This window comes from Capricornis sumatraensis, chromosome 10, assembly GCF_032405125.1.
Source record: "Capricornis sumatraensis isolate serow.1 chromosome 10, serow.2, whole genome shotgun sequence".
In the NCBI taxonomy this organism is placed as follows: Eukaryota; Metazoa; Chordata; class Mammalia; order Artiodactyla; family Bovidae; genus Capricornis; species Capricornis sumatraensis.
The window spans coordinates 4,332,476-4,351,495 of NC_091078.1; the positions used below are offsets into that span (position 1 = coordinate 4,332,476).

A 19,020-nucleotide genomic window follows, 5' to 3' on the forward strand; every position below is an offset into this window, starting at 1 on the left:
GGAGGTCGGGATTGGAGTGACACAACCACAGCTCAAGAAACGCCAAGCACTGCTGGTAACCACCAGGAGCGTGAGAAAGCAGGGCCCTGCTGACACCTTGGATTTGGGCTTCCAGCCCTCAGAACTGGGAGAGGATAAGAGTTTCTGTTGCTTAAGCTGTTTATATTGTGTAGCCTTCAGTTCAGTTCAGTTCAGTTCAGTCGCTCAGTCGTGTCCGACTCTTTGCGACCCCATGAATTGCAGCATGCCAGGCCTCCCTGTCCATCACCATCTGCTGGAGTTCACTCAGACTCACGTCCATCGAGTCCGTGATGCCATCCAGCCATCTCATCCTCGGTCGTCCCCTTCTCCTCCTGCCCCCAATCCCTCCCAGCATCAGAGTCTTTTCCAATGAGTCAGCTCTTCGCATGAGGTGGCCAAAGTACTGGAGCTTCAGCTTTAGCATCATTCCTTCCAAAGAAATCCCAGGGCTGATCTCCTCCAGAATGGACTGGCTGGATCTCCTTAGCAAACTAATATACAGAGTGAACACAATGCACCCCACAAATGGGAAGGGATATAGACATGCAGTGTAAAAGCTGAAGTGAATTGCAGTGAACTTTATGACTAGGGTTGCTCTATGTCATAAGTCTATAAAAAGTATTCAAGTTTAAGCTATATAGATCTTTCACATATTCCTAAAATTTATCTTGAGCAGCTCTGGTTTAAAAAAAAAAATAGCCCTAGTAGCACATTAACTTTCCCAAATAAAGTTTAGTCAATTACAAACTCATATTATGGAGTTTTATCAGGGACAACTATTTTCTAACTCTAATGTGGAGTCTAAGTATTGGCATGCTTATTGTCATATCCCTTCCCTAAACCAAAGCCCTTGTAAAGAAAATGTCAGTCTCACGGTAAAAATGACCTGGCTGTTCAGCAGAAATAAACTGCACGTGGTTAATACTTAATCCAGGACTTATCTCCTGGCAACTGCATATCAAGAGCAGGACCATGTAGGAAAATGAAATTATATTTAGTCCTGCCTTCTAAAGGTTCAATCAAAAGAAATCTCACCTCAGCTTTTCATAGGATTAATCAATAAGCTCTGATCTAATGTTCACGGTGAACATTTGGGGGAAAACCCTTGAACCACATCGTCATATCTTAAACAACTTATAACCATGAGAAGTCATCTGCCTCTATTAAATCCAAACATCATTCGATCCTCGCACTTATTGAGAGCACTGCCAGTGAGGCAAGCTACTGGCTTGCCACATGCCGAGACAGTCCTCCGTCCTTAATGAAGTGGAGAGTAACAAAGCCATGTTGGTTTACAAATCATTATTAGTAATAAAGCTTGGCTCAACTGTGACCTATCAAGGCATCATGGTATTTTCCAGCTTTTAAAGAAGATAGAATATTAGAATAACAGTTGAAAAGTATGTGGAGAGTTTCTCATCTGGCCCCAGTTGGTCGCTCCAATCCCTTCTCAGAAAGTCAGAATACCAGGCTAAAAACATACTGCGCAAATGAAGCAGGTGTCATGCCAGGTATGCCCCAGGGCTTCGATAAACTTGTCACCAGCCTCCACGGGGAAATCACAGCCGTGACACTTGGTGCTGAACAGATTGACGTAGTCTGAAACAAAAGGCAGAGGAAGGACCAGGCTGGGAGGGATGCCCCTCCCAGCCACTCCAACCCAATACCAGAACAACCCCCCAGATCACTGAGCTTGAGGCAGTGATGAAACCTAATTGGTTACTTGTCATCTGGCACACAAAATTCTCAGTTACATGATTGGTTTTTTCCTTTTCCAATAATTTGCACTGGGGTTGTGCACATTCAGGCTAGTCACCACCGTGTGCTGGTTTGATTTGCAAACACTTTCTGGAACTGTCATTAATTTTCTGCAGGGTGATTTTCTCTGCCTCTGTCACCTCTTTTGGCCCAAAGAGACCAATCCCCCAAAAGAAAAAGCAATCCTATTTCCCAGCAACTATGCTTATTTTGGAGCAATGAGAGCCTTTAACATTTTTTTAGAGCTATGGAATGTTCTTTGCTTGGTTATTTTTCTGTCGTGAGGTATCTGTGTTGATAATATATTTTCACTACAAGAAACAGTGTTTGAGTTACTGTGTCAGAAGTAATTCCCCTCCCCCAGCCAAGAGGATAATAATACCAAATATTATTTATGTAATGCTTTACAGTTTACCAGGAATCCTCATATAGATGGCCTTATTTGCTAGTATCTCAATGTCAAGGTCTATGTATTAGTTTTCTTTGTACTCCCAGCACAGTGCCTGGCATACAAGTTGGTTCTCAACACATGTATGTCAAATGACTGAGTGAATGGATGACTCAATAAATCAATGATTTGGAGAAAAAAAAAGATAAATCAATGAATGAACTTAATCTTTGCAAGATTAATTTTGTTTTTTGTTTTTTTTTGGGTGAGGAAACTGAGGCTCCAAGAGGTAAAGGCTGTAGCCAGAGGCTGTAGCCAGAGTGAGACAGCAGGCCAGGTCCCAAGCTTCTCAGCCACAAACTGTCCTGGCTGGGTCACGAGCAGCACTCCCAGTGCACTCACAGCAGAACTCTTCCAGATCCTTCTAGAAAACCTTGATGCCTTTTACAAAGCCTTTATCTCCCTGTAAGTGGACTTGTCCTTCCAGCTCTGCCACAGCTGGCTTTTTCTTATAGCGATTTTCTGCTCTGATCCCCTTGTGGAAAGTGTGCCTGATCACTGTCTTAGGCCTCTGCCGAGAGTCAGCATGTACTGGGGGCCATGAACTTGGATTCCGAAGAAAGAAAGACCTGGGCTCAAATCCCACCTGTATACAGGAATTGTTCAAATCTGGGGCAAGTCACCTAACTTCTCAGTGCCTCCACTTTTTCATCTATATAATGTGAATAACTACAGATTAAATATAATAAAGTATGTGAAGTACTGGGCACCAAAAATGTTGGCTTTCATTTTGAATGCCTTTAAGATGATGAAAGGAGGGAAGGGAACATGATTTGAGTACCTACTATGCGCTAGTACGAGTGCTTTTTTATGTTTCCTGTTTAATCTTCACAGTAGCTCTGCAATGAACTATTATTTTCATTTTAAAGACAATGAACCTGGCTGTCGCAGTTCCATCACGCAAGTGGTCAGGAGCCTGCTGGACTCCAAAGGTCATCCCATCTCCGTGACTTCACGCTATTTCCAGTTATCTATTTGCCATGAAGCTTTGATAAGTTGTATCTCTTGCATATTTTTTCCAATGTATGGTTTCCTTTTGGGGGTTTAATTATACTTTGTCATGCAAATACTCTTACATACATCGCAAGCCATCGATCTTGTTTCTGATAGAATACTTAGTTTCTTTAGTAGGCAAAAATCGATTGCCTCACCAGGTAGGAAAACATCATTCTGCTTCCTTAAGAGAGTTCTAGCAAGTTTATGGTTCACTCTGTGCTCTGCAGGAACTTCCTAGTGTGTGATGAGACGCAGGACTATAGGCCAACCTACTTCCACTTGAGAGAAAGCCCTGCACCCCACTTGTGAGTTCTCTTTCATTCTGCCCAGCTGGTCTCCAGATGCCCTGGATTCTTTCCTCCATCTTTGTGCCTCTTTCTGAACCGGGTCCTGCCCTCAGAAATCCCTCCCCACTTTGTCTACCTGAATCTCTGCAATCCTTCGGGCAGCCTTCCTTCTAGGAAGACCTCATTCCTCTCCCACTCAAGGGAGATGAGACAGCCTTTCTGAGGGCTCCTCCTGGACTTCTCTCCCTCCCCATTCATTCATCACCCACCCGCCTACTCATTGTCTCTTCACTGTCCATTTGCGTGCCAGCATATCAGACGTTGATGGGTCTGCTTGAGGTCTTTCAGGGCAGCGACCCTCTTCTCTACGCTTAGCGCCCTTCACGGCGACTGGCACACATTTGATGGTGAAATGATGGATGGACAAAGATATGTTTCAAACAGCCTTGTTCAATTTGATTCCTTTAGCTGTTGTGCAGCCTGTTTTTTCCCCCCCACAGATTAAGCTCTTGCTTCCCTGGTGGCTCAGATGGTAAAGAATCTGCCTGCAATGCAGGAGACCTGGGTTTGATTCCTGGTTGGATCTGATTTCCAACCTGGGCTGGAAAATCCCCTGGAGAAGGAAATGGCAACCCACTCCAGTATTCTCGCCTGGAGAACCCCCATGGACAGAGGAGCCTGTTGGGCTACAGTCGATGGGGCTACAAAGAGGTGGACACAACTGAGCAACTAAGCACAGCATCGCACAAGCTCTTGCAAGGGCTTGAATTTATTTCTGGGATGTCTAGTCCTGTCTACTGATTAATTTTGCTTTGTTTTGTTTTAAACTTGTCTTTGTACTATCTGGAGAACTGCCACTTTGTTTTGGAATTTGATATCACAGGTCTGACTCTAATACATTGTTAATGAATTATTTATTTATTGGCCTCACAGCCAATGTGGCATGTGGGATCTTAGTTCCCCAACTAGGGATGGAACCTGTGCCCTCTGCATAAGAAGTGCAGAGTCTTACCCACTGGACGCCAGGGAAGGTCCCTCATGTTTCCCTATAATAGTAAAAAAATGACAAGGTCAGAACCAAACACAATATCCCGTGGTATTATATTGGGGACCTTCCTCAAGGCTGACTCTGATATTTTATCTCAAGGGTAGGTTAACCAATCAGGCTTGATTTTACTGCACCATTGGGTCATCTAGCTCTCCTTTCTTTACTTGTTCATAAGAGTGTCACTCTTTGTCACATTCAACAAGCATACTAAATTTCTAATGCTCTTGCTAGAATAAAAATCAGATTATGTTACTTCTTCACTTTAAAACATCTCAGTGACTCCCACTTCTTAAGGGCCTGGTTTCAAACTGTGCTCCTTGGAGAGCTGTGGGTCTCCCGAAACCATTAGAGGGACGATGCCTGTTGCCCATTCACCATGAGCACGTGCTCTGTCAAGAACTCTGTGCCCACTATCTCAGCTAATCCTCACAACTGCCTCTGAGAGTTAGGTGAGGAAGGAAGAGACTCAGAAAGGGTAAGCGTCTGATCCATCCTCACACTGCCTGGAAGTGACCCCTTAGGGACTTTAGTCAGGGTCTCTCAGGGTGGCCTGGGGTTGAAACTAAATCTGCTTCCTTGCAGCCTTGTCTTAACACCTTAAGACCCTTTTTACTCCAAATATCATCTTTGAAAGCCTTTTTTGGGGGGGATTGCTAGGGAGAAGAGCAGTGGGAAGAGTATAGATCTGCTATTCTTTCCCAAGCCTCAGACATAAATTGTGGCTTATCACACATTATGAAAGCTATAATGGTTTTAGTTGACTAATAATAGCAATTTGTACTGGTACCACAGCATTTTTTTGGACAACCCCACGGCACGTGGGACCTTAGTTCCCAGACCAGGGATTGAACCCGTGCCCCCTGCAATGGCAGCACAGAGTCTTAACCACTGGACCACCAGGGAAGTTCTGGTGTCACAGCACTTTTACTAATTACCAACCATCATCATTTCCATGTAAGAAGGGAAAAGACAGGTGCTTCCTTCCTCCTTTCACTGATACGGAAACTGAGGCCAGAATGACCGAGTGACGTTTAAGGTCATCCCGTGAAGCCTAGAGCTGGAAAGGGAATTCACCAGGGCCTCGGACACCAAGAAGCTTCTTTTATGATTTATTGTCAAGGGGAGGAAAAATGTTTTATTTTGTTTTGCTTTTCCCCTTGAGGAACTGAAATGTTTTCTCCTTTCTGGTTTTAAAGTAAACTAACTCACTGTGTTTCTTTTATTGCCCTCAAATTTGCTGCTCAGTCACTGCAGCTCTGTTATTCGTCATAATCAGCATGTTTCTTTTTCCCTCGTCGACTTGGTGCTGATCTGCTAAAGTTCTATTGTCTTAACTTTCATGTTTATGTTACCTTTGTTGGAACCTGCCTCAAATCCTTACCTGAGACAGACAGGCTATGAATAAATGAGCGTGTAAGTGTCAGTGAGTGAGTAAATAGCTAGTTAACCAGGATGCCCAGCTCTAAGAATGCTTTGTCTTTAGAATTTACCATAACTGACTCCAAGTTTTAAGATAAGATATAGTATTTGGGGGGATTAGAGAAACTCCAAATTCAGACAGCACATGGCAGGACCCCAAAGGAACATCCAAGTGTGGTAAACAGCATAGGAGCTGGGAGGCGCCTTGCACATACTTGGTACTTGACACATTTCATACTTTCTCCGAGTTTAATCCTCACCACAGCTCTATGACACAGGTGTGATCTTCCCCTTCTGCAGATGGGGAAAGTGAGGCTCAGAGAATTTTAGTAACTCATTCAGGGTTACAAAACCAGCCTGAGGTGGAACCTGGAACAAAGGCCAGAGCCAAAGCCTTTTCAGACGAGGCCTCGTGGTCTCCAGATCAAAATCACCTGAAAGGTTCCCTAAATGGTCACAAGATGCCGACTTGGGTCCACATATTTGGTGCAGGGAAGGTAGCAGAGATTGAATGTCTGTGAAAGGCAACCCCTAACCCCCTTCTTCCAGACTGTGGGGCCTCCCCATAGCACAGAGGTCCTACCTTTCTCACAGTAGGGTTCCCCATCTTCCATGTGGAAGAGGCTGTTCCCGAAGGGCTTCTTGCAGGCTGCACAGACGAAGCAGGTGGTATGCCACGTCTGCCTCAAGGCATGCATCACTTCCTGGGGAAAAGAGCCTCAGTTCAGGACAGAAAGGTCAGTGGGGAGAAGGAGGCAGGCTTGACGTCCACACCAGGCCTCGGTCAGTGCAAGAATGCCCCATCAGGGAGCGGGACAGGCAGCCCAGGAAGCGGGCCTCAGAGACATCGAGGAAGGTCAGAGGTGGCAGACGAGGAGCTCCTACTCGCGCAGTGCATGCTGGGTGCCAGGTTCTGTGTGTGCTCATAAAAGCTGCAATGCTTCCCCTCCCATTAAACCTGGGAGGGAGGCTGCTTGTTACTGTCATTTTACCAAAGGGGCATCGAGTGTCAAAGCCACATAGAGGTACATGGTGAGGTGACTTGCTTTTCAAAAGCTCCGCAAGCCACTTCAAGCTATGTGGCCCAGGGATACAGTGATCTCTCATTTCAAGTTCATTTGTTCCCTGGTTCGCTGGTGCCAAACCAATGCCCTTCTAGGATAGAAATGGAGTTGTTCTTGCTCTGTTAGCACAGCAACTGGCTGGCTTCCAAATGGGACCCCACAACACTGGGGAGGAGGAGAGACTGGTTGGAAAACAGACAAGGGTCCGAGGAGAAGAATGCTGCCCACTTACCCCCATGATTTTGGTGTTACACTTGGCACAGACTGGGGCAAAGAACTGCTCATAACACCGCTCACAGTAAACGTTGTTCTGCTCCTCCACAAAGCACACATCTGCCAGGGAGGTCTTGCAGTAGGCACAGTTGAACTCTTCTGGATGCCAGGAACGGCCCATGGCTACCAGAAAGGGGCCCCTGGGAAAGCAGAGAACAGTATCTCCTAGGCAGCCCCAAATGCTTAAGACCAGGTATTTCAAAAACTCCCAACAACATTCACACTTTGACCCTGATAACCCTGACTCTTGTGACTGTTCTAATGAAATAACAGGAAATTCAGATAAAGCTCCATGAAAAAAGATGAGGTTGCATCACTTAAAAAAAGAGTAATGGGGAGGCGACTCAAACATCCACTACTAGGGGACCCAGGAAGTGTATTATGGGATATCCATTCAGGTGAATACTTGCAGTGAGAAGAGCCAGGATATGACGGTGCCAATGGCTAACATTTGTTAGGTGCTTACTCTCTGCCAGGCACCGTTCAAGAAGAAATTTGCATTGATTCGTGTGTTTAACTCTCACAACAACTCTGTGAAGCAGGTACTATCATGATACCCATTTTTAGATAAGAAAATTGAGGTACAGATGTTAAGTAAGGTGTTCAAGGCTATAGGGCTATTAAGCTAGACCCAGGACACAAACCTGAATCTAGACCAGTAATCAGAACAGTGAGACTAAAGAAATGCTTTATATTTTCATTTTCATTTTTCTGAATTTTCTAATTATTCTCTAATGAGTATATTCTTTCTGTTGTTGTTTGGTCAACTAAGTTGTGTCCAACTCTTTTGTGACCCCATGGAATGTTGCCTGCCAGGCTCCTCTGTCCATGGGATTTCCCAAGCAAGAATACTGCAGTGGGTTAACATTTCCTTCTCCAGGGGATCTTCCTGATCCAGGGATTGAACCCACATCTCCTGCATTGGCAGGAGAGTTCTTTACCCTGTGCATTAGCAAATGGGTTCTTTACCACTGAGCCACCTGGGAAGCCCCATATTTTTTCTAAGATACTTTATCTTTAAATAAAAGTATATTTTTCATATACATAAGTTCATCCTCTCCCCCCCACACACACATGCACATACTATAAACATGTTATATTCAAAAAGTATCACCCATGATCCTTGGCTTCTAAGTATGAAATGACTTGTTTTCCTTTCAGTGTGGCAGATGGCCACCAAAACCCTGAGCAGCATAGGCCTGACTGAATAGACCCAGAAGCAGCCCCAAAGGAAAGCTGGGTCAAAACCAGCACTGTCAGCCAGCTTGCAACAGGGCTAATAAACCTACCAACCAGACTTGCAATTCTCAGAACCCAGCCTTAGCCCAAGGGGGCGGTGCTGGCACAGCACCATCCTGAAGCTTCACCCACTTACCTCATGGAATCCTCACAACTCCCTGGGGAAGTGGGTGTCACACAGGCATAGAAGCTAAAGCTCAGAGAGGGTTAGACCAGAGACAGCTAGCAAGAGGGGCCTGAGGCTGCCCTGCATGCAGCCTTCTCCCTGCACCTCCCTCCCTCCCATCCCCCTTGCCCTGCCAGCACCCCAGCACAGGAGCACAGTGGGATCTGACCTTACCGGATGATGCTGTTGCAGTGGCCACAGAGTGGAGTCCGGCTGCTGGCTGGGAAGCGCTCGGCCCTCTGCACCGTACCCCTGGCAAGGGGGGACACCTGGGGAGCCGGTGGTGGCGGGGTGTAGGCAGGGGCGCCTCGGGGCAGACTCTGCTTGCTGACAGTGGTGGTGCTCTTGCCAGGAGCAAACTTCTGAGAGAAGCTGTCATCTGTCACCCATGGGGGACGGCTGGCAGACTCCGCAGGGCCCCCACTATAGGGCGTAGGATTATAGCTTGGGGCTGGCGAGGGGGTATAGGCTGGTGCTGGGGAGGGGGAATAAGTGGGAGCAGGGGATGGGGTGTACGCAGGGGTAGGGGATGGGGTGTAGGCAGGGGCAGGGGAGGGCGTGTAGGGGGTTGGACTGTAATTGGCCCCTGGGGATGGGCTATAGGTAGATGCAGGCACTGCAAGCCAAAAATATCCAAAGAAAAATGTGTCAGGAATTCATCTCCCCCAGCTTCCCCCACCCCCAGCCAGAGAACTATAAAAGACAACTTTCATATTAGAGCGGCATAATTCCAGTTTTTACACAGAGATGCGTCCCGAGCTTCTTCATGGCCTTGATTTGAATTTGCAGCAAGGAGCCAAGGGAGATAAAGAGCCATGGAGCAGAGCCCTGGGGAGCTCGGACAGGGCTGGGAAGGGAGAGAACTATAAATATCTGCAGCTGTGCGGGGTGGGGCTCCGCCAGGCCTTGGCTGCCAGGAGCCTGCTGGAGACAGTGAGTGGGGGCGGGGGGTGCGGGCAAGGCTTGTATCTGGATGCCCTGGGCTGGAGAGGGTGAGAGTGGGTCATTCTGGCCTTGACTGGAAGATGCTTTTGTTTGCACTCTGACCAGGGATTTGACATCTGAAATGCCTCAATCGTGTACATTTGCTGAACCTGGACCTAGTCCAGCCTTTGAGACAAAGCAGATGACTGGAGAGTTAGGTTTTCAAGTTTAGATTTTAGGTTTAGTTGCAATCGTGTCTTGTTTGTTTGCTTTTTTCTAACAGCTTGGCTTGATGTGTAATGGGGGAAAGTCCATTTTGGTTCAAATTGGGGTGGTGGGTCTTGAAGACATCATTCAGAGGCAGGCTAGACAGAGATGCTGAAGTGACACGGCCCAGGTCTAGCTGCTTCCTCAGCCTGTGGTTGCCTCTGGGGGACCCAAGCTCCCCTGCCTCGCTTTGATGGAAACTGAGAGTGTGTCCGAGTGTCTGTTAGAGGTTACCTTCCAGTGCAAAAGGAAAATTCCCTGCCCTGCTTCTGGACCCCCCTCCTCCAGCTCACTGAGGGCTGAACACCCTTTTAGGGCAGCAACACAAAGGAGCAGAGCAGCTGCTCACCCAAAGCCCTCCGAGGTCTGGGCCTCAAAACCCAGGTTTCCAAGTTCTGCTGCCTCTTGTGAAACTAGCAGGGCCAGACGCAGCTGCGCCCGGCACACCTGGTTCAGCCAGCCTTCGCTCCTAGGGAGGGAGGTTCCGGATGCCTCACCTCAGCTCACAGTTTGCTCCTCTGCAGAGAGGCTTTATCCCTTCTACCCCGGGATCAGGCCAGCCTCCCTCTCCGTCCCTGTGTCTGGCCTGGTGAATGGACTATGCTGATAGGTGCGAAGGCAGCCCTCAGCAGGCTCCAGCCTGGAGAGGAAGGTCATTCTCAGGGCTGAAGTTCCTGGCCTGGCCTCTGGTCTCTCCCCACCTGGTTCCCCTGGATTAACCAGCTGCTCCAAGCCTGTACCTCCTGCTCCCAGACGATTGGCCCTTCAGAGCTGGGTGACATGGAAACCCTATTGCTGGGAATGGGGAGGGACCAGGCCTGTGATTGAAAGCAGAAGGGATAAAACCCTCCACAGCCCTGCCCTAGAGCCATCCTGGGAGTGAGGCTGGCTTCCAAAGGTAAAAGTTTCTCCATAAGGAATCCTCTTCCCACTTACTAAGAGGATAGGCTAGGCACATAACAAGTCAACTGGGTGGTCCTCTTTACAGCTGAGGTCACTGAGGCTCAGACAGAGCTAGTAAGCGGTAGAGTGAGTCTCCAAAACCATTCTTTCTATCACCCCAAGCTGCCTCTGTGAAAAAACACGAGTCTGATTTCCAGAAGATTTGAGTGTACCATGTTGATAGGAATACCTGTCAACTTGGAGGAGACCCCACGGTCTGGCACTGTAGCACAGTCACCAAGAGCCCTGGGTTCAGGTCCTCGCTCTACTACGTCCTGGCTCTGTGTCCTTGGGCAAGTTCCTTAACATCTCTAGGCCTGAATTTCTTCGTCTAAAAATGGCATAATAATTCTTAGTACCTAATTAGGAGGATAAAGGGAAATAAGAACTATAAAGGCTTAGCCTAGTACCTGGCACTGTGTATGTCACTAAATGCTAGTGAGAATGGTGAGGCGAGTGACCCCTGGGTCTCATGGCCCAGATGAGCTCTCACAGCTTGATCGTGGCGTCGCCTGAAGGACCCCAACCCAGGGAGACTGTAGGATTTAGAGGATGGGAGATGTAACCTAATCCTAATACTGTGTTATCTAGTACATGGTCCTAATGTGGCCATTAGGCACTTGATAATGCAGCTAGTCCAAACTGAGACATACTATAAATATAAAATACACACCAATTTTTAAAGACTTAGTACAAGAAGGTAGAATATCTCACTAATAATTTAGTATTGATTGATTATATTGATTAAAGTGATACTTTGAATATACTGAGTTAAAGAAAATATATTAATTTCACCCGCTTCCATATACTTTTTGTAAATTTATTTTTAATTGAATATATACTTTTTAAAAATGTAGCTACTGGAAAATGTATTGTTACCAGATAGTGCCATCCTAATCGGGACAACAGTTTACCAAGTACTGCCTGCTTTCACATGCCAGGGCCTTATGTGCATTATTTCATGCAATACTTGCCGCAATCCAATGAGGCAGGTAATAGTCTCTAGTCCGTTTTACAGAAGAGGAATTGAGGCTTGGAGAGCTTATGCAACACCGAGCTGAAACTGGCGCTCAGGATACAGGACTCAACCCCAGATCCCTGCTTAACCACTCCCCAGGCAGAAAAACAGGTTTTAGCACGCCCCTTCCAAATCTGGCCCTAGCCCACTTTTCCAACGTCTCTCTAGCAATACTAACCCTATTGCCTCTGCCAGGCAGTCTTCCTCTTCCCTCATCTGGAAGGCCTTCCAGTCTCCAAGATTCACTCCCTTTTTCTAAACCCCCAAGACACGAAGGTCTCAGCAGGTCAGAGGCACACTGGCATCTGGGCACGGTGGGCTGATTCCTTGCCCAAGAGTCCCCCGGCAACCCCCACCCCACTACGCGCTAAGGCCCTTCCCTTCTTCCCGGCGCAGGCCAGCAGCTTCCCTCCACCATCAGGTACCCGGTGAGGCCCGGGGCGCAGGGAGCAGCTGCTTCGCAGTTCTCTTCCCCGACGTGCCAGGAGAGAGACTTGATATCCCATCTCCGAGCCCGAGGCTGTTGCTATTTCTGCTTGATGGAATGAAGCCCGTCCAAATTAGAAGGTGATATTTCATCTCTAATTGGCAAGTTCAAAAGGCCCCTATCGCACTCGGCGGCTCGGGAATGTGTAATTAACCAAGGTGATTTCTGACTCACTCCAGGTCGGGCCCGGCTCCCGCGAGCGCCTGGCCCCCACCCGGCCCGCGGGCCGACGTGGCTTCCCTCGGCCCGTGTGGGGGCCCCTCCGCCCATGGTCCCCTCCCGGGCCCCAGGTGCTCCAGGGAGCGGCCGCCCGGTCTCGGCGCCAGCGGTAGGACCCGGCTTGCGAACGCCACGGTCGGCCCGGAGGAGCCTTCGTGAGGAGCTGCGGCTTGGGCTGCACACAGGCTCCCCGCCCTCCCCGGGGCCGGGCTCGGCGGAGGCGAGATGGGGAGAGGCCCCCCCCGTGTTCCCCGTACCTCGCCAGGCCGCCTGCCAGCCTCCCGGGGACTCCGCCCTCGGGAGAGGGGGCGGAGGCAGGCCGGCTCCGGCGCGAGCCCGCCTGGCTGCTTCCTCCCCCCCGGGCAGGAATGAGTTAACGTCTGCCGGCCTGGGAACGCGGCGGAGGCGCGCAGCTCCGGGGCTCCGGCACGTCTCGGCCGCCCGGGCTCCGGGCCCGGAAGGAGGAGGGGGCGCGCCCGCGGGCCAGGCGGCGCGCGCCCCTGGTGCCGTGCCGCCCCCTGGCGGGCCTGCAGAAGAGAGCCGCGGCCCGGGCGGGGGCGCCGAAGCCGGGGCCGCCCGAAGATGCGCCGAGGACCCACCTGGGAGGGGAGCCCGGGCCAGGGCGGAAATGGCCACCTTGCGCCCCGACAGAGCCTCACCTCCTTTCGCAGCTGCTCCCCCAAACTCCTTATCACCCTCCCTCCTGTGCTCCCCATCGCTGCAGAGCAACTGCTTCCTCCAGCTCCATCCTCGCAGCCGGCTGTAAATTGCTCCCTAATACTACGGACTTTTAATCTCAAAACTCTTGTGTTCTCGCTTCTGAAGAGACAGAGCAGGGCACCTCTCGTGTACCAAGAACTGTCCTGGGTGCTTCATTCTCATCTCCAGAGCATCAGGTGTAGACAACATGCCTGTTTTTTAAACGAGGAAATACAGGCCGGGGAGATGGGGTACTTTACTGTGGATAGCAGAGCAGGGCCTGGCGATGGAGCCTGACGCTAAAGCCACTTCCACCCACACTCGACCCTGCTGTCAGAGAGTGTTTTATGAAACAGATGGCTGATCATGGCTCCTCTGCCCTACACATCAACACCCCAAACAAGGCTCCTCTCGTCTCAATCCCTGTCTCATCTTCCCTTACGTTCACTGACCGGGGGCATTCCAGGGGAGATACCTAAGCCAGCCTGAGAACTGCCCTGGAGCTCTGGGGAAGGCCCAACTTTGCCTAGGAAAAGGGAGGACATAGGCTGAGCCCTTGGCTCTGCAGTGATGAGAAAGTCTAGAACAGAGCCAGGGAAGCCAGCCACTGGCCGACCCTGTGTGGGTCCCTCTCCCGCCCGTCACATGTGCTTTCCATGCCTCTAGTTAGCCTGTCCCAGCTGAAGAAACCAAAGACCGGACAGGTGAGCAGCTTGCCCAGCATTACATTATACCGTAGGTCTGTCCAAAGCCCATGGCACTTTTGTGATAGCTCCGCATCCACTGGCTTGAATCAGACCCAGACTCCTGGAGGAACAAGACCCTCCCCCCTAAACACTCTCTTGCTCACTTGGAGCCTGCAACTCCCCAGGCAGGAAATGTCTTGAGATCTAGGAGGCTCTGTTACTGCCTGGCACTGCCCATCTGTCTCTGCAGTGCCAAAGACAGCTTCCATAGGATTCTGGTCCATAATTGGAAGAAGGGAGGATGAGCGTCATTAACCCCCATCCTTCTGGGGGCTGTGGCTTTAGAGCTGACCCCTGGAGCCCATGCCCAGGCTAGACAGCCTCCCCCCACCCTGCCTCTCACCTGGCTGGTAGACAGAAGGCCGGATGCTGGCAGTGGTGACAACCCGGGGCTTGGGTGCAGGGGCAGCTGGGGCCTCGCTGTGTGTTTGGGCAGCAGGTGCTGGAGAGGTGGCCACAGCGGGACTGTAGGCGGAGGCCCGGGGCCTGGAACCAAGCGGGGAAGAGTTAGCAGCCAGAAGGACACCCTAGCCAGGCCCTAGAGCCTGAAGCCACGGCAGGCTGGCTCCCAGATCTTTAAAGAGGCTCTGTAAGGAGGAAACCTGACAAAGATGTGCCTAGGGAGCTGCCAGAGGCTGCGAAGAAAAGACCAGGAGGTCTTAGGGAGACGAAGCTGCTCTTTGGGTGCTAAGTCTTGGCGAGTCTGGTGAAAGCATCAGAGACCCTGTGAACACTACAGCCCATCGCTACCACCTTAGCAGAGGGAGGAGAGGACCGGTCAGACCAGAGGGTGATGGGAAACCCTCCACCCCTTGTGGAGACACAGAGGGATGGGGGTGGGAAGCTGGGGCAGGCAAGGAGGTCGAGGCAGGAAAGAGGAAAGATGGAGACAGGCAAACCTACTTCCCAACCTTTGGGGCCCCTCACAGCCTCAGACCACCTGGCTTCCTCCCCCTCCCCCTTTCTATTGTTGTGGAAGGAGCAGAAAAGTCTCAGGCTCCAGGGAGGGGCTGTCAGGAGAGCACCCCTCCCCCCAGCCCCCAATATACACAGAGGCTCTTCTTCTGTATAGAATTTCTGTTGCCCTCCTCCCACTGCGTTAGCTGCCAAGAGGCCCACAACAGGCCTTTTCCCACTTATGACCCAGGGACCCTGGGACCAAAGAGATGGAAAAAAATAATGTACCAGTTCATTGCCCTCAGGAGATGCTGTGCTTGGCCTCTGCTCTTAGAGAACTAAAGACTCCAAGAGCTCCTGCAGCTAAGCAGCCTGTTCAATGTCTGATTCAGTGTTTCCCAATTTCATTTACCTGTGAAATCCCTCATCTTTTCTTCATTTTAAAACTAACAAATACCTTACAGAACATGTCCCTGGTTGCTCTCTGCATCTTTCATGCACTAATGGGGATGACATGACCCACACCCAGGGAAAATGGGACACTGACCGGGGAGTGGAGAAATGAGCCCCTGGAATTATACTGCCTCCTGCTTCCTGTCCTGCTTCCCTCTCACGGGCCCAGGGCCTGCCCATCTCTGCTGGGCAGAGTCATAGGATAAGGGAGTACCATCCTCTCTGGGGCTCTGGGAGAGGCTTGCCCTGAGCTTAGAATCCACCACCAAGCTCCTAAATGGGTCCAGAAGGGGCTGGGTGCTGCCCCAGACAATTAGTTAGAACGCGTCTCAGAGAGCCACTGTGCCAAACCTGGGGGCCTGTGCTGCCAAGTGGTCGTGTTTCTGGTTGAGTGAGACCACTGTCTCCCCTCTCCGGGCCTGCCCTTCTCTGATATATCCCTGTTAAGACCCATGGAGTAGGAGCCTCAGTGGAAGAGGAAAAGGCCATGTCCAAACGGTGCCTAGCTTCCACTGTGGTAGTAGAAGACAAAGGGTCAGCTGGTCCCACCAGTGGAGGATGCTTTCCCAGCGCTCCAGGAGCCACAGGTAATCTGTCAGAGATCGGTGCTGGGGGAGCAAGCAGAGGCTTAGGACATCCAGCAGGAATTCTGAGGCCATGTGGAGTGTCCATTTGTCTCCCACTGGCACCACTCCAGCCCATGCAACAAGGAGGGCAGAGAGCTGGGCCCAGAGTGAGGTCCCTTGGCCCCCTCCAGACTGACGCAGGCAGCCCTCCATGGCTTTCTCCACTCTCCACCCAGGCTTCACATCTCTTTGTAAGGCAAAGTGGAGGGAGGGTTTGCTCTGTTGAGGGGGTCCCGAGGCCCCCCCAGACAAGGAGGCCTGGAACGTGGTGCTGGAGCCTGCCTTTCAGCAGGGCTGAGGCTAGACTGTCCATGGGACCCAGGCATCTAAACCCTTCCCCTCAAACTGGGGTGGCATCTTCTCACTAGACAGTAGGGACATGTCTTATCCCCCTCAAAGTTTCTTCTTTGTGTGGGGAGCAAGGCCTTACTTAAAGAGACTCTGGTGTGCAGAAGGGAAGCAGCTTGCTAAGTGCCCCCAGGAAGCTGGGAAATGAGGACCCTGGAAGCCTGGTCCAGGCTCACCCTTGATACTTGAGTTGGGCTGGGGAAAGGCTGGGCTCAGCATTACCTGGGTCACTGTGAAGCCAGGGGGTAGAAGCAGGGCACACAGGCCACTCTGCCCATCCTTCATCCTGGCTTCAGGCTGCAGCAGGGAACCATGCACCCTGACCTGCTGAAAAGGTGTCCTTTTTAGCAAAACCCTGGGAGGGGAGTGTGGAGACTGGGAAAGCTGGCTCTGACTCCAAACACCAACTTGGCAGCTCTACACAGCCCAGAAAGAGTTGGGCCTGCCTGGCCTGTTACACTGCCTGGCCGCTCCAGAATGACCTGTCCAGCCTCCCCCTCTGCCTCCCCACACCTCCTCTCAACCTTTTCAACACCTCCCCTCCACGGCCTTTGCTGAGTAGCCATGAGGGCAGACGGGAATGCAGTAGCTTGCAATACTTGAGGGCATTTTGGGTGCTGGGTGTTTTATGCACGCTTTTTCTATCCTGACCCTACAAAATTATTGGCATTATGCATTAATGCATGTGCATTAATGCCTTAGGAGATGAGGAAGCTGAGGTTCTGCAGAGTTGAGTCACTTTCAGAAGTTACAGACAGTAAGTGGTAGAGCAGAGATGTGAGTCCCACTGCACCAGGTGTCTCTGGAGCTAGCGTGCTTCTCCGTCAAGAGAACAGACGGTAAGGGACAAGGGCGAGGTAGTTTGTAAATAGTCTGACCCACCTTCAGTGCTCAGGTCAACGCTCCCTCCTCCACGGAGGCATCCTTGATTTCCTTTCTTTCTCTGTAATCCCAGTTCCAGGAACGTGGATTTTCCACACAGTCTCTCTCTGTTATTTAACCTTACGTGTGTGTGTGTGTGTGTGTGTGTGTGTGTGTGTGTGTGTGTGAGAGAGAGAGAGAGAGTGAGACTTTTACCTCTTTCCCTAGAGCATGTGCCCCTGGGGCAGGGGGACACGTCCAGGCTCTGTCCTCAGCCACACAAACAGTGAATCTCCCTGAAATGCACCTCCAGTATCCCCTTCAGCCCAGGGTCCAAGGGTCCTAACCACTTTGGACGGGCCTTTCCGAGGGCCCAACACAGCTGCCGACAGACGGACCCGGGGGGAGGCCTTTCCTGCCTCTCTTCCCCACGGGCAGAGCCGGCACCCGTGGGCCAGTTACCTTGGACTGTCCGCAGGGCTTGAGGCAGGGGCTGTGGCAGAGGCGGTGGCAGCGTGGGCAGCGGCTGCGGCCGGGGGTGGCGAGGCTGTGCTGGGAGGGGCAGAAGCGGGCAGCAGCGGGGTGGCGGCCTGGCTGGTGCACACTGGAGCATGCTCAATAGGGGTGCTGATGAGGCGACCAAGAAAGACAACAGGTCAAGGGCGCCACCCTGCAGGGGGGAGCGGTGGCCGCAGCAGAGGCAGGCTGGGCAGAAGTTACCAGCCTTACTGTGACCAGAGCTGGATCTTCCAGGAGGCCTGTTCCCAGGCTGAGGGAAAGAGCACCCCCACAACCCAGGGCTCCCAGAAGGAAGGGCTCAGACCACAGGGCGGATCACAGGAACATCAAAAATATTCTCAAGCCAACTGAGATTCCCCTACACGATTCCCCTTTCTCAACATGCATTATAAAACCAGTGCGGTCCAAAAGGAATCTAAATCAGCAACCAAGTTTTCTCCCCCATCCCGTTTTCCTCTTTCTTTCGCTGCTCCCTGTTTAGTCAGAGATAAGCATTGCCTTTGAGAAGGGATTATACAAGGAAGAAAACAGAGGCAAGATATTTTGTTGTCGAGGGCTTAAGTTCTGAAGCTGTGAGGACACGGGCTTTAGGCTGTGAAGGACTCGGAGCACTGATGGTACATTTGGAAGATGGGTAAAAGCTACCATGCCAGGCAGACCAAGGTCATCTGAACAAGAAAGGGGGCAACGTGGAGTGAGGGACTCAATAATAGAGGGAGCTGTGCCTGTTTTCTGGGCAAATTCTGCGGAAGCAGCAGGACCACAGGTTCCCCTGTGCTCAGGCCCCTGGTGAAGGGGCGGGCAGGCCTGAGGCAGCCCAAAGATCTGCGGGCCATCCTGTGGCCTGGGGGCTATGGACGGCTTCCTACACCCCTGAGAGCGATGTGGACGTGGCGCTGAGTGCCTGCACATGTGGAAGGCCCTGTTATCGGGACCATGAGAGCTGACCGTTCTGCCAGTACAGACCACTGTGACCAGATGGGAGGGGGATGTCCCAGCAGATGCCAGCATGGGTAGATCATGATCAAGGACCAGGTGCCCAGGCTCCCCACCCCACCAGCCTTGGCATTCTGCAAGCGCCTCTTCCCCAAAACCACCCCAGACGAAAGAGGAGCATCAGAGCCTGGGTCAATGAGATTAGATTTCTGCCCCCTGTGAAATGAGGCAGAGAATAAAAATTGAATTATAGGAAAGCAAAGAAATGTACATTCTTTGCTCACTTGGGTTATTGGACTAAGAGCTGTACTTTCTATGATGGCAACTTGTGGTCAAGTCGAGTCGGACTCTTCATGACC

The 19,020-nt window shown here is 51.0% G+C and overlaps 1 protein-coding gene across 5 annotated transcripts in view; it reads right to left on the reverse strand.

Annotated features, from left to right (window-relative positions):
* Nucleotides 1-19,020, reverse strand: part of LDB3 (LIM domain binding 3) — a 57,212-nt gene that overhangs the window by 3,243 nt on the left and 34,949 nt on the right. For 3 of the 5 annotated variants that reach the window (XM_068982028.1, XM_068982027.1, XM_068982023.1), the window contains 5 exons: nt 14,365-14,507; nt 8,894-9,335; nt 7,274-7,454; nt 6,561-6,681; nt 1,505-1,620 (listed from right to left, as the gene is read on the reverse strand). In XM_068982028.1, coding sequence (XP_068838129.1) covers nt 1,505-1,620; nt 6,561-6,681; nt 7,274-7,454; nt 8,894-9,335; nt 14,365-14,507 — 1,003 coding nt within the window. Of the gene's footprint in view, nt 1-1,504; nt 1,621-6,560; nt 6,682-7,273; nt 7,455-8,893; nt 9,336-14,364; nt 14,508-17,668; nt 17,834-19,020 lie in introns of all 5 variants that reach the window. The other 2 variants (XM_068982026.1, XM_068982025.1) reach the window with 1 other exon arrangement.